This window comes from Prionailurus bengalensis, chromosome E1, assembly GCF_016509475.1.
Source record: "Prionailurus bengalensis isolate Pbe53 chromosome E1, Fcat_Pben_1.1_paternal_pri, whole genome shotgun sequence".
Taxonomy (NCBI): Eukaryota; Metazoa; Chordata; class Mammalia; order Carnivora; family Felidae; genus Prionailurus; species Prionailurus bengalensis.
Genome location: NC_057347.1, coordinates 23,900,168 through 23,916,510, shown reverse-complemented (window position 1 = coordinate 23,916,510; position 16,343 = coordinate 23,900,168). Strand labels below are relative to the sequence as shown.

At 38.8% G+C, this 16,343-nt stretch overlaps 1 protein-coding gene across 21 annotated transcripts in view; it reads right to left on the bottom strand.

Moving 5' to 3' along the window:
* The window catches only part of ACACA (acetyl-CoA carboxylase alpha), a 282,866-nt gene that overhangs the window by 76,469 nt on the left and 190,054 nt on the right, over positions 1-16,343 (bottom strand). For all 21 annotated transcript variants that reach the window (XM_043583806.1, XM_043583805.1, XM_043583808.1 and 18 more), the window contains one exon: positions 4,014-4,283. In XM_043583806.1, the coding sequence (XP_043439741.1) occupies positions 4,014-4,283 (270 nt within the window). The remainder of the gene's footprint in view (positions 1-4,013; positions 4,284-16,343) is intronic.

Below are 16,343 nucleotides of genomic sequence, written 5' to 3'. Positions count from 1 at the left end.
GTGATAATCATCATATACAGTGATAATCATCAATGAATACTGAATTAATGCCTTTTGCATTTTTATTATTTTTTATTAAGAAAATTTTTAATGCTTGTTTATTTTTGAGAGAGAGAGAGACACACAGAATTTGAGGCAGGCGCCAAGCTCCGAGCTGTTGGCACAGAGCCCAAGGCAGGACTCGAACTCAAGAACCATGAGATTATGACCTGAGCCAAAGCCATATACTTAACTGACTGAGCCACTCAGGTGCCCCTGCCTTTTGCATTTTTAAATAAACAACTTATAATTCCCATTTACATTTAAAAATTTATACTAGCTTTTTGTAATTATTTTTACAAATACATACACATGCTCACAAAATAGAGTTACAGGATACATGTGTTTAACTTAAAGGAATTAGTCATTCAGGCAAAAAAAAAAAAAAAGGTAAACAGAGGAAGATGTTTTGTTTTGTTTTTTTTAATTTTTTTTTCAACGTTTATTTATTTTTGGGACAGAGAGAGACAGAGCATGAACGGGGGAGGGGCAGAGAGAGAGGGAGACACAGAATCGGAAACAGGCTCCAGCCCAGAGCCTGACGCGGGGCTGGAACTCACGGACTGCGAGATCGTGACCTGGCTGAAGTCGGCGCTTAACCGACCACGCCACCCAGGCGCCCCGAGGAAGATGTTTTAAATACTGTGAGAAATTATGCCACCACTTAACTCAATGAATTTGTCCCACAGTGAGCACAACCTGGAAGACATGAATCTGTCACTGAATTTGTATGACTTATGACAAGAACCTTGTAGTGTGGAGGGTCCTTAGTATGCCAGTCAGCATGTATTTATTGAGTGCCTCTTATGTGAAAGGTACTGTTTTAGGCACTGGAAAAACAGGAATGAACAAAACAGACAAAATTTCCTGGCCTTATGGAACTTATACTCTAGCGAGAGAGACAGAAATAAATAAACATATAATGTTAATGAGAATACTGTTTAAGTAAAAAAAACAGAGTCGAGAGGGAGACAGAGCGTTGTGAGACGTGAACTTGTAGAAAGAAAAGCCCAGGGAAGTCTTCCTTGAAAGTGGCTTCACTGAAGAGTGGAGGAAATGAGACATGAGGATATGGGGGCGCTGGGAGAGGAAATATTCGAAGCAGAAGGAACTGCAGGTGCAGAAGTGCAGGGACATGAGTGTGCCTCAGAAATATTTAAGGAGGTCGTTGAAGCCAGTGTGGAATGAGACTGTCTGAAAGAAATGAGGGCAGGGTGGTATTGGAAGACCAATTTATATAGGGTCTTGGGTTAAAATTCACACAATACTGTGTTTTTTTGTTTTTTTGTTTTTTTTTTTTAAGTAATCTCTACAACCAAACATGGGGCTTGAACTCACAACCCTGAGATCAAGAGTTGAGTGCTTCATCAACTAAGCCAGCCAAACACCCCAAAACTGGCCATTTTAAAGGGTTTTTAGTATATCCTGATGTTGTGCAACCATTACCACTCTCTGATTCCAGGCCATTTCTATCACCCCAAAAAGAAACACTGTACCTGTGAGTAGTCATCAATGATTTCCATACACTTTTAATAGGAATTTTATTTAAGTATAATTTACGTGCAATAAAATTCTTTGATTTTATGTACTGCAGTTTGGTGAGTTTTGACAAATGTATACACTTGTGTAATCACCACCACAATCAAAATATTAGAATATTTCCATTATCCTCTGAAACACTATTACATTGACAAGATGTTTTAGCAAAGAAAACTGAGAAGGAGCAGTCAGGAAGCTAAAAAGGAGACTCTGGGCCCTAGAAGCCAAGAGGACAAAGTATTTCGAGGATGAAGGAGTGACCAACTGTGTCAAATGCTGCTATGGCATCGAGTAACTGAAATGAAGACTAAGATTCATGACAGAATTTAACCATATGGAATCCATGGTGACCCTGACAAAAGCAGTACAGTGCGCCGGTGAGGGTGCAAGCCTACCTGAGGTGAGGGGAGAGTGTCTGGAGATAGCAAGAAGAGACAATGCTCTTAAGAAGCTTTGCTGTCAATAAAGGTAGTGATTGGGGGCTAAGTATTTGTAAGCTAAAGGGGTAGATTTGGTACAGGGAAAAAGTGATGATTTAAGATGGAAAGGGTAAATGTCCAAGAGGAGTGACTGGCTTTGGACAGGGGCAGGGACTGTCCATCCAGAGTACAGGGAGATGGCAGAGAATAAAGGCACAGATGCAGATACGTGAGAGCTTGTGGATGCTCTCTTCTCATTGCTTCCATTTGCTCAGTGAACTGGGTAGCAAGGTCGTTAGCTAAGAAGGAGGATGGAGCAAGAGGGTTTTGGAGGGTTTTTTTTGTTTTGTTTTGTTTTTTTTTTTTTTTTAAATTTTTTTTCAATGTTTATTTATTTTGGGACAGAGAGAGACAGAGCATGAACGGGGGAGGGGCAGAGAGAGAGGGAGACACAGAATCGGAAGCAGGCTCCAGGCTCTGAGCCATCAGCCCAGAGCCCGACGCGGGGCTCGAACTCACGGACCGCGAGATCGTGACCTGGCTGAAGTCGGACGCTTAACCGACTGCGCCACCCAGGCGCCCCGAGGGTTTTGGAGTTTTAAGGAGAGAGGGGAAGATGTGAAACTGTCCATTGTTCAAGTTCATAAACTTGAATTGAAAGTAAGACCAGTCAACAGCAGTGGGTATTTTTCTCCATCAGTGTTCAGCTATGCAGGTTCATGTATGTGAGTACATGGAGAGTACTGGATTTACACAAGGTTTTTGTAAAGAGATAAAGTAAGCAGAATGAGGATGAGGAAACAGGGAAAAAAGTTGAGGGTGTAGAAAATGTGGTCATTATAATATGATTAACCTATGATTGAACTTGGAATGCAAGCTGACAGGAATGAAATTAGGATGTAAAGAGGGAGTGAAGGACAGAAGAAAGGTTGTAGGATCAACAGTTGCAGATTCTGGAGGGTTCAAAGGATTGCTGGACTTGGTATACTACAGAAAATGAGTGGGAAAGATAGGATGAAGGGGTGGCAAAGAAAGGGATGGTTGAAATTAAGATTATGGTGAAGAAGAGGCTGAGCTGGAGTAAAAGATAGGAAGTCAAGGATCTAAGATGCTGGATTATGGAATGGATCATCTATATGGATATAGAAGTCACTAAGAATTATAACAGGGCTAGTTGTATTGGAGAATGACAATGTGCCAGCAACTAAAAGATGCAAAGAATGAGGAGTGACCAGAGTTGGGGACCACTATAATAAGTGGTGGTTTGGCACAGTCTGATGACATGAAATTCAAAGATGGGGGTTTCAGGGGAGCCTGGGTGGCTCAGCTGGTTAAGTACCTGACTCTTGATTTCGGCTTGGGTCATGATCTCATGGTTTGTGAGCACAGTAGGCTGATAGTGTGCAGCCTACTTGGGATTCTCTTCTGCTCTCTTGCTCTCTGTCAAAATAAATAAACACTAAAAAAAAATATATATATATATATATGGGGGTTTTCAGAGAGAAAGAAGGGAAAAGGGTCTGAAAGTAGCAATGAGGCACAAAGAAGACACTCTTCCCCCTCTAGGTTCAGTGGTACAAGAGAAAGACAGAGATCAATCACTCTGTAAGACAGCAAGGGAAAGCAGAGTCTTTAGAGGACAGGCAGATTTCAAGTAGAGAAGAAGCTGAGGATATAAGCGCTTTAGTAAATGACCATTAAGTCATGGAAGCCACAGTGGAATAGTTTAAAGATAGGCATTTCTGGCTTAACATGTCCCATGATACATGCGTATTTATTTCTTCTGGTGTTCAACTCAAGAAACAGCAATCTGTTTCAAAGCTGGAGAAAAAACCTGGTGAATATATTCAGACACAATTTGTCTCCAACATGGTTATAGCTCACTGTGCATGCGGACTTTTGAACTTAAACCTCTCCCTTTCCCCCACCTCTTTACACGTGTAGACACACACAACACACACACACATACACAACACGATATACTGTCTTGAAGTTTTATCTTTTCTTAGTCTGTACCTTGTAAGGATCCTCAGGATCTACCCAGGCCACGTGAAACATATGACGAATTTCCTCTGCCAGTCCAATTCGTGCTCCGCTGTTGGCTGCGACAAAGATGCGTGGGATACCCTCTGCCCTGGCAAGCTCAGAAGCTCTGAGAAACAGCAAATCCTCCTGGGGCCCAAAGGACCCAATTAGGTATGTGATGTCATTGCCAATAACAATGATATCTCGGCCTTCTGGATATTCAGGACTTTTAAGGGTCATTTTCCAAGCTACCATGCCAATCTGCAAAGGCACAGACAAACAAATAAATAGAAGCCTCTTACCTGTAGAATTTTTTTTCAGGCTCCATGAAGGTATCAGACTATACCTAGACACAGCCTCCATGTAAAGATATGCCCTGTTAAAGAGCCAAGTTTCCTGTGGGAAACTATAACAAACATTCTAGCATACCTCTCTAGGTTATGGTGAGAACAGCTGGCTTACTATGTATTTCACAGTTGTTTCAATTCCTTCTTTGGACCTGCTTAAAAAAGAAGGAAAAACCAAAGTCTAAATGCACTCAAGATACGTGTGGGAGAATGCCATGCTGCAGGGAATTACATCCAAAACTCCCTAGCTTGCTACCCTATCTACTAAGACACTAGTTCCATCTTCAGTGAGATTCTTTCTGAGAAACTTCTTACACATGAGAGGAGAGGAGAATCATCTTTCATGGACTATACAACTTCTGTGATCCTGGGTCCTTTGACTGTTCTCCAGCATTTGATAGGAATAACAGCAACATTCTTTACTGGCTAGCTTCAGGTATCCTCTGCAAGAATTCACTATAGCTCAACATTGCATCCTCGCTCTGAGCATCTCTTGCCACTTTCTCCCAGCACCACAATACCAAAGCATGCAAGGAATGATATATGTAAATCTCTACTCTCTGTTCAGTAGCATCTGACCAGCCACACAAATAAATGATATTGACTTCAAAGGCAGGGGTGACACGTCTCTTCCCAAACCCTCACAGCCCTCTCTTCTTTTAATCCCCTTCTATATGAGATCTAGTCAATCCTTCTACTTGTTTATTCGCTAGTTCCATTTCTTTTCTATTCACTCATACCCCAGTTACAGCTGCAGTTTTTCATGCCTGCCTGTCTGTTTCCCTATACCCGGATAAGTAATGTTTTCCATTCCTTTTTTCCCCCTATTTCTTTCTGTCTCCCTCCTGCCCCCCACTGCACTCTCACCCCCCCCAACTTGCTCCCAAACACAAAGCCTACCAGATGAGCATTCCTGGTCCTGCCTAATGGAGCCCAGCCACATCTGCAGCCTTGGTCCCTCATCCCCAGGCTGCTGCATATCACCTCATTGGGGAGCCGGCCATCAAGAAGGGCCATTAACAGATGTAAATAGCAGCATCCCTGGAAAGCCACATGCATCACCCAGACTCAACCGGGCCAGTGATCATAAGCTCTGAGTACACATTCCTCAATCCAATTGCACATCCACTGTAATCAGGCTGGTTGAAGCTTTCCACATAGCTATTTGTGATTCTCCACATTAAGAAATATATATATGAAACACCTACAGACAAATATAAGCTATTTAATATATCATACCATTGGCCAAATACAAATCAAAATGGATATAATACACAGAAAAAAAATCCAATCACCTTGTGAGATAAGGTATTACTCTATCTGCTCATTAAAGACACAGAAAGGAAGGAGAAACAGATCATCCAAAATACAGCATGGAGAAACTGCAAACATCAGGATAACTTTGGTCATGGTTTTTAAGAAGCTGGCTAATATATGCCTGTGTGGGGAGAAATATTTTACCTGCCTTCTCACGTGGCGCTCTAACCTAACACCTCTTTTGTTTTTCAGGAAGGAAAAGCTATTTCCTCTAAATGCATTTGTAGTTAGGAAGACTGGTTTTACACCAAATTTTATGATATATTAACCTTAGCCACCTAGGCTAGAAGTAGCTTAGAAACAAGCCTTGAAGAATCTACTTCAGCATTTGCATGCTAATGCAAACATTGTGTCTGTGTGGCACTGGACAGGCAAATAATACTCTTATCTTCTGTTATTACCTGGGGACTCTAACTGTGTCACTTGGGCAGTCAGTTCAGCAATTGGCTAGGTCATTATGCTTGCAATATTGACTTCTAATTAGGTGTCAACACAGCAGCACCAAGAACACACTACTCTTTATCAATGTCTTTCCAAAGTGTGTTCCTCATCGACCACCTCCCCCCACCTTTAAAAAGTACCAATACAGAATGGAGAGCGCTAGCCCAGTCTTCATATAGTGAGATTCCCTACTAGAAGAGATTAAGTTTTGAGTAAGCATAATGAATAAACATCCAAGAAAGCATCCACTGCTCAACTTATACTGAAATTTAGATTTTTTAAAAAGTTTATTTATCTTTGGAAGAGAGAATGTGTTCATGTATGCATACATTAGGCAGGGGCAGGTGAATGAGAGAGAGAGAGAGAGAGAGAGAGAGAATGAATCCCAAGCGGGATCTGCGCTAACAGCTAACAGATCATGACCTGAGCCAAAATCAAGAGTTGGATCCTTAACTGACTGAGCCACCCAGGCGCCCCTGAAATTTAGATTTTATTGCTAATTCAACAATAGGGCACATAATGGAAAAGATGGGCTTCGGAGTTAAACTAACTTGGATCCGTATCCAGGCCCTATCACTTACCAATTGTATGACCTTAGAAAAATAATTTTATTGAACTTCAATGTCCCCGCATACAAAATTAACACTCCCTATGGGTTTGATGAATAAACTATTCGAAACAGTAATCTATTATATTATCTTCAACATACAAAATTTGTCCCTTTCTCTCCTCTCAATCTATCCAAATCTTACCCATTCCAAAAAGATTCATTCAAATTCCATTTCCTTAGTAAAGCTTTGCCTAGGCTAAAGCTTCTTCTCCATCTCCTACTAAGACCTTCATGTGGAGAATTCATTTGATAATTAATCATATATTGCCTAGGACCGTTTCTAGCTTGCCAGCCTAAACCATTATATCATTGCCTCCAGTGCCTAGCAGGATCCCTACACGTAATATGGGAGTAATAAATATTTGCTGGTTCCATAGTCATTTCACTTTTTAAATGATTCTTAGAAAATAGTCAACACCAAGGGCTTAGAACATCGTCCATGACTTATCTCTCTAGGGATCACAGAGTGACAGTCTTAAACATCATTCAACTCTTCTATTTTTAAATATAGGGTTTTAAAAAATATTTTTTTAATATTTATTTTTGAGAGAGAGAGAGAGAGAGAGAGAGAGAGAGAGAGAGAGAGAGAGAAAGAGGGGTGAAGGGGCAGAGAGAGAGGGAGACACAGAATCCGAAGCAGGCTCTAGGCTCTGAGCTGTCTGCACAGAGCCCAACATGGGGCTTGAACTCATGAACCGTGAGATCATGACCTGAGCTGAAGTCAGTCACTTAACCAACTAAGCCACCCAGGAGCCCCTTCTAATACAGTTTTTTAACGTTTATTTATTTTTGAGAAAGAGAGAGAGACAGAGTATAAACAGGGGAGGGGCAGAGAGAGAGAGGGAAACACAGAATCTGAAGCAGCCTCCAGGCTCCGAGCTGTCAGCACAGAGCTGGACATAGGGCTCAAACTCATGCACCACAAGATCATGACCTGAGCTGAAGGTGGATGCTTAACTGACTGAGCCACCCAGGAGTCCTTCTTCTACATTTTAAAAAATAACAAAAGTAACAGTTGCCATTGAGTGAACATCTATCACATGCTGTACTATACTACATATTGACAAGTACTGATAGTAAAGAGGTTAAGCTGGGGAGTGTCAGCCTACCTTGGTCCAAATCTCAGCTTTGTTCTACCTGTATAATCTTGGATCAATCAAGATTAACCTCATAAAGCCTCAATGTTTCCAATTATAAAAAGTCCTCAAATTATTAGTATTAATTCAGAAGCAGCTGTTATTATTGCCATGAGAAAACTAAGGTATAGAGAAATTAAATAACTAGTTTTATAGCTAGTATGTTTATTTTTTAAGATACCGTTCACATAATTTCCTTTACCAGAGAAATTACAGAAGTATGTTCTAGACTAGTGCCACTGCCGTTAGCAGAAACAATATAGAAAGATGAACATCAGTTATAACACAAACATAAATGTCATTGATCCCTAAATTCAATGTGGTATTCTGGAACAGAAAAAGGACATTTGTAGAAAAACTGGTGAAATCCAAAACGAAGTCTGTATTTTACTTATTAGTATCATAACAATATTAGTTCTAAGTTTTGATAATTATAGCATGGTTATACAAAGCGTCAACATTAGAAATATCAACGGTTTCAGTTAGATCTATTTTAATACACCTCTTTCAGTGGGCATAAAGATTATTTGAGCAACAGGAATAGTGTAAGATGCTAATATTAGGTATATAGGAACTCTTTGTACTATCTTTGTAACTTTTCTGTAAATCTAAAATATTTTAAGATAAACTGTTAAAAAGTAAATGTCATGATAAAAACTTTCTGGGAGGGAAGCAAATTGGCTAATAAGGTCATCATCAGTGTCCTGTACAGCCTTGCAAAATGATGGCTATGAAGACTAGGTACAGCATTTTAAAATACCCATGATGTGGGGCGCCTGGTTGGCTCAGTCAGTTGAGTGTCTGATGTTGGCTCAGGTCATGATCTCATGGTTTGTTGAGTTCAAGCCCCAGGTCAGGTTTTGCGCTGACAGCATGGAGCCTGCTTTAGATTCTCTGTCTCCCTCTCTCTCTCAAAGATAAATAAACATTAAAAAAAAAATACCCATGAGGTAATACTATATTTGAAGAGATAGTATAACAAAATTGTCTGTATATCATAATAATTGTGAAAGGCAAAACAGTTTTCTAGCCACTTTAAGTAAGCTATTGACCTCTATGTGCTTCAGTTTCCTCATCTGTAAAATGGGGCAATAGGACCCTATTCTATTAAGTTTGTTGTGAGGATTAAATTCATGGTAAGCCTTAGAACAGTGCTTGGCACATAGTAAGTATTACAATACTGCATCTAAAGGCACACTGGGGTGGAGGGGGAGAAATGAAATAAAAGAACATAGCAAAATGAGACAATAATTATTTAGAATGATGGGATGGTGCTTTTTCTTCCATTTTCCGAATCTTCCTTAATGTGTTTATAAAATTATCAATGCAATATAAGTTTAAAAGATAACTAAGACTACCAAATAGCTCTTTATTGAGTGACAGGCACATGGTAGCTTATTGTACTGTTTTTACGTTAGTGTACATTTGAGCATTTCCATAATAAAAACATTTTTTAAGGGAAAACTATCTCACCAGCCTAAGGATTTTTCATACTTTACAAAACTGATTCTAAGTTTTAGTCCTGCTACAACAGATCATATTTATATAAAGTTAGAAGGAGAGAGCTAAACACATGCAAATTAAAAATCAAGACCCACCTGGAAGGGACAATATCAAGAACTGCCTTAGTTTGTTGGGGCTATCATTTCATTTTTAAAAAAGAAATGTTCTGCAATGATGTGTCTGAATGTAAACATATGTATATGTAGGTTTATACAATATTAATATCTCTACCTGAGAAGTAACTGCTTCAGTGTTTTTCTGGTCTGATGGTTAAATACATATTTATACTTTTAAAGTCAATATTTGTACAATAGACAAGAACAGTGCCTATCAGCTAAATACATATTTAGGACTGTACCACATGTATTACAAACATGTACTAAAATCGAAAGCTTATATTTATACAGAGCCTTTCATCTTGAAGGGGCTAAAGAGCTTTACAAACATATGTACATAAAAGGACGCTCGCACTGATAGGCAGGCAAGGTATCAGTTCAACCACTCCCCTGTTCCTTCAAGCAGTCTGGGATACGGACACATAGTGTCAACAGATGCAGCTCTGTAACAGCTGCAAAGACATGTAACACAATAATCCACCTTGTGGTGCACAGTCACTGGAAGAGGGCTTGCAACTTGGGAAGAGCAACTGCTCTCCTCCAGCGTAGAAGCACCCCGGCCATTTCCAGCTTTGTGTTTTTAAATTATTCTCTACCAAACTCAACTAATCACTTGACAAAATTGAATTTGATACTGGAAATGGTTTCTGAATGCAAAATACTTTCTGTCTGATGATGAGAAGTAGGTTGAAAACTGCTTCCCCCTGCCCTTGTTAGATTTAGAGAGAGAGAGAGAGGGAGAGAGAGAAAGGGAGGGAGAGAGAGAAAGGGTCACAACATTCAGGAAAAATGGTTCAAAATATTCTATCTAAGAATAGCTTCATCTCAGAGGATTGGGTCATTACTTCAGAAGGCAGTCATATTTTCCCCCCATTTAATTAGGACACCGTAAGTTTCTCAGTCAAATTACTTTATATAGATGCGTCTATCTATATTAATACACACAATGGAGACTTTTTATTGAAAATTCTGCAATCACTATAAAAGCATACACAAGTGTGACAATGTGATTAGGAATGTGACATTCACTGATTTCACCTATGCCCAGGTATAGTATATGAACTGAAAAATAACAACCAAAGGAAATTCCACCACTGAATCCCCTTGTTCCGGCTTCTCTCTCCCTCCAGTGCTTTCATGCAGGTGAAACCTAGTGAAAATGACATTCCAGGACTAAGGGCTAAGGAAGCAACAAAAGGGCAGCAGCCTGAGAGGGTTTGCAAGTGTGGGTGGGTTTATGGTCTAAGGAGGTTCAGACTCAGGCTCCGTGGCCCTGGAAGTACACAAGCATCCTCTCTGACCACTGACTTACCAAATAGTTTTAGGCACTTCCTGCCAATTATGTGTTCATTAATACAGCCATAAATTGTTTAAAAATATGTAATTTCAGATTATTTCTGATAATACAGGCTTCTTAGGTTTAGGGTTACCAACCTAAACTAAGGTGAGGGAAAAAGGGGAGAGGATCAAAAGAGTTACTGTGAATAAGCTGAGGATGAGCAGAAATAAATGTCTGCTTTATACAAGTTCTAAGGAAGAAAATATTTCCTTGGTCACTGTCTGATTCTGGAATAAACACACGCAAGTGAGGGAGGAGGGAACGGGGAGGAGAAAGCAAGCAGAAGAGAACAGTCTTATTTAACTGTTTTTATGTGGGTAAAATGATTTGTGCCACAGTATTTCCATAAGAAGTGGGACCATTATTTTCCTGTAGAAACACATTTGGTTTGAAAAGTATCACTGGACAGGATGTGAAAATCAAACTGAATGAATTATTCACAACCCCCGATCAGAGGTGATCATTATTTCTGATGCTCCAAACAGTGATTAGGATTCTGCCCTGAGATGTCATTTTCTCGCTGAGTAACACCAGCGACACAGAAAGGCATTATCTATCTATCCATACATGTATTTTTTTCTCCTGGGAGGACCTTGGTTTAATGTTACTATAACAGATACTAAAAACATGACAATATTAACATTTATTCCGATGGTGCCCATAAATGCCATTAGTCTGACACAAAGTGTCAACACTAATCATGACCCAAAATTAACACCAAAATTGACATCAACATTAATTGTACTATCAGTGTGAATAGAATGTGCGATTGTACACACGTGTGCACACACACAGATACTTCCCAAAGCTGCAGTTACTACAAAATAAAATACTAATATTAAGCTCAACCAATAAATTTGAAGGGAAAGCGAAGGGGCAAAACAGGACAGGACTGTGTTTTTAAGAATGTAAGAAGCATCCATCAACCGTAGCTATCTATGCTGTGGGAGGCAGGTAAAGTATATCTTTGCCATGGTTGCCTTTCTTCTATCTCCTCACTTTGAGTTCAGCTGTAACAATATTTTTCTATGTAGACTTAAATAGAGGTGAGACTGTGGCTTTAACATTAAAGCTTTATTTTCCATGCTAAAAGTCTAATAGTTGAAATCTCCTGGCAAAGCCTCCTGTAGCTATTGTGTTACTATTGCTAATGCCCCAGGAAGATGACCATTCTGCAAGGCCCTGGAGCAGCAACACAAAGAATTCTCGAGCGTTCGAGCTGAAACGGACCTAAGCATTATCTGCATTGTGGAGATGAGAAAATGAAGGCCCAGTGAGAAAGAATCTGAACTTGAGTTCCTTTACAGATGCATAATAAAATGTCACCTCCCCCCCTTTTATGTCTTGTATGAAATGTTACATCTTCACTTTTAGTTAGATACTATAAAAAAATAATGACAACATTCACTCATGTTAGAATTTCATGAAAAAAATGTACTTGATGAAATAGTAGAAAAATACTGTATAGGTGTTAAAATGTGCCTTTTTAAACCACAAGGCGATACAATGTTTGACATAATTTGTGCCATTCAGAAAAACCATGCTGAAAAAAAGTCAATGCCTTTCCATATTGTATTATCTGCTGGATATCATATTCTGTTGCCTAGTGTTATATGATCACATAAAAGAGCTGAAAACAATTTTCTTAACAGCTGAAAAACTCTCTTTTTCATGCTTGGATAATTCAAAAATGGCTGAACAAACTTACCTCACCCTTTCCAAAAAGCGATAAAAGAGTAAGAAAAAAACCATTTTTAGAGCAAAAAAATTTCATCCCAGAGGTAATTTTTTGAAAAATATTACTGAAGACTAGAAATAATAATTTCTAATTGAGCAGGGGAATTATCTCCCTGCAATATTTATAAACATGAAACCACAGTAATTTTATGCATATACACACACAATGCTTTTAGTAAACATACCAGTTTAAAAAAAAAAAAAAAACATGCAAAAGAGCACATACAAGCCAGTGGTATTTGAGAAATGGGGCACAGGAGTAATTGGATGATATGGAAATTAACCAAGTTGGCCTACTGCAGTTCAAGAAGCTTTGCCCATTAATCACACAAACGAATGTTGAACTCTGATGCTCCGTGCTACACCTCATCCTAGGGTGTCATCTGTTGCTGTCCTGATGTTCGCTATTGCCTTTAGTTGGAGCTGTACAGTTTCTTGACATAGGGTACTATATCACATCCTTTTTCAGCAAAATCTTGAAACTTAAGGAGTATAAAAATGCTGGCGAGTATATCCTTTTGTTTAAAGGCTATCTTATCTTTAGGACTGACTTCTGAAGGGGACTGAGGAGCCCTCCACAAGTTCTGCTTTGGTCGGCCAATGGATGCATTAGGATTTTCAGTCAAGCTCACTGGGCTTTGGTTTGCTAATAATGAAATGAGTCAAACGAACTAATCCACCTGTTGAAAAATCTCCAATACCAATAACAGCCATTCAGAAGGAATTCTAAGAAAAGTATATGCAAAGTAAACAGGTGACAGGTATTAAGGAAGGCACTTGTTGTAACGAGCACTGTGTGTTGTATGTAAGTGATGAATCACTAAATATTACATCTGAAACTAATATTACACTATATGTTAACTGGAATTTAAATAAAAATTTAAAAAAAAAAGAGAAAAGTATATGCATCCCAAAAGAATCGTGTTAAAATTCATTAAAAGTAATTCTGTGGCAGGAAGACCTATCTTTCAAAATTAGCCTCAATATTTTTCTAAGAGGGGCTCAACTTTGGTTCTGAGGATCATTTTAGACAAAGACTCGTAATCAAACATGCTCACTCAGAGGATAAAAGAAAAGTGCATAGTAATTTTAAATAAAACTATCTTAATCACATATTTCATAACATGTCTTTTTCTATACTTGAAATTCCTACCTTGTTAGGCCTAAAAAGATTCAAAATTGGGGCTTGGGGAAGCTGTTGATGAAAAACAAGATAAGCGCAAATTATGAATGTTTGTATGTAATCAGTGGTGTGTGATACTTTTCTGCTGAGGATCTCAAAGCACTTATTACAAACACTTCCCCATCTTCAGGGATAGATTGATGGCAAGGACCATTAGTCTCTTTTTATAACCTGAACAATCAGTGCACAGACCATGGTCCTGTTTTTCAGATCTGCCTCCTTCAGGTCTATTTCAAAGCTCACCTTCAGCATACTACAATACAAATATGCCTCTTTTCCAACACGTATCTTAAAGATTGACATGGACTCAATTTCCACACCCAGCATGAAAAGGTAAACTGATATCAAAAGAATGAAATAAAAGCACAGTAAAATACATCCAAATTAGCCTCACATTCATGGAGCTATTCTGAGATTAAATTGAGTAAAGCAATATACAAAAGTCTAATGTTAAACCAGAAACATATTTGGCTTCTATATGCATGAGCTCAAGTCCATAAACATACACAAACTCTCTCCAGTCAGAGTTTCAAAGCATAATAGCTTCCACTAGAATCTGAGTCCAGGATAACACAAGGAATTCCTTTGAGAGAATAGAAAATGTCAACCAAGTAAATTCAGACAGAGGGTTATGGTGGTTTTTCTAAAATAAGAGGTCCTTTGGGCTAAGAGGGTTAGCCTAAGAATTGTCAAAATGGATCTACTAATTAATTTCTTCTAATACTTCAGGCTTCTATAAGCTTACCAACTTCCTTTCCTTACCAATCCCCAATTTTTGTTTGTTTCTATATTCAAATTAGAGATTTCAAAGGATTATAGCAACATATAAGTGAGGAGGAGTGTCAAAATGAGAAGATTTGTTTAAGCTAGTCAGTAGATGCAAGGATATTTGATATATCGCTCTCCATAATTTTTTCTAAGTTTGAAGTATTTTATATTAAAAAATTACAGACACTTATACCTTGGTGAAACCAGACATCAACACACTGCCAACAATTAAATGTTGGCAAGGCTGAGCAGTTCTAGGACTGAATTCCTAATTCCCACCATCCCTACCCTTTCACCTCAAGAACATAAAAGATACCAGTCATGATGGCAACCAGTCTTTAAACTTTAATTTCCACTATTTTTTTCCTCCTCAATCATCCTCTTCCTAAACAGATGTTTCTTGTAAAAAATGTGTAGGGCAAGGACGTGATAAGGTTCAACAGATCTCCGCCCAAAGAGTTAAAAATGCAATTGCATACTGGAGGAACACCAGGCAAAGCCTACCACACCAACTGAAGAAAAACGAGGAAGGATACCACTGGATCTGTCTCACCAAACGGGCAATTCAGAGGCTTGTCTGAATGCCAAGCTGCTGAGAAGGAAAAACCCTGACACCTAGTGCCCATCTGAAGAAATGAAGCCTTGGAGCGACTGCAATTCTTAAAAGAGTGGTAGTGAGTGTGCATGTGAAGGCAGTCATCAAATTGCATTCAATTTGGAATATGCTTATCTCCCAGAAAAATTTTAAGGAAAAAATTTAATACCACACAAGAATTCCAGTCTTTAGTTGCTGATCTTTTGTGGAATACACACCCTGTACCTGATTATTATAGCTGCTTCTAAAGAGAATCTTCCTCTTATCTCAGTTTTCCATTATGACAGGAGAGATGTGGGGAAGGGTTTTGCATGGTTAAAAATCCCATGTGCTGACAGAGAGAGGAAAACACGGTCCTACTTTCTGTCCACACTAAAAGTGCTATGAAAGTTGCTTGCCTATCATATCTTTCATCGCTGCCCAGTTTAGACATTCATGATTTATTTCACGGAGTTAAAGGAAATATGATAAAAGAATGCTAATAACATGTCAGAACAAGTAAGAATGTAGTCTCAAGAAGGCTATGGTTTTCTTTGTCCTATACCAAGCAAAGTTAAGCTGTTCTCTGTCAAGTCCGTTACCACCCTTGGCTTGATCTTAGCCTGAGCCTTTTAATAACAGGATTTAGCGTGAAAAGTAGCTGCAGTGGATTGTGAACTGTTACTCAAAATGTTCCCACCTGCAATTACAGCTTCCACCAAATGATCAAAACAGGTTAGCAAACTGGCAGGAAAATGAAAACAATTCCTCCAAAATTGAGAAGCAGTAAAAGTAGAACTGTGAGTTGGCTGCACTTCCTCTGATTCCAGGCTCAGCAGCACACCATTCATCTAGCTGTGTATTTACATACACTGCCCATCACTGTAGCTTCATAGCAGCTAGAATTGAAATAAGTTTAGTCTATGTTGCAATCACATTTTCCACAATTTTCATCTTTACTCAAAACTATTAAAAAAATCCTAGGCAACTCATCTTTGGAACTATTTGCAAGTAACATAGTTCACAGATTTGGTCTACATCTCTTTTAATCCTACTCTAAATTCATACTAAATGCAATGCCATTCAAATCTGACAATGAGAAAAATGTGTTCTCCTACACTTCCATCATGAATAAGGTGGCATTCCTTCAGTTACATCTTTCTTGATGGAGAAGGGACAACTAGGAAAATAGAAAGGAGAAAGTGGCTAACACCACATCAGAAAATCTCTCTTTCTCCTGCTTTTAACGT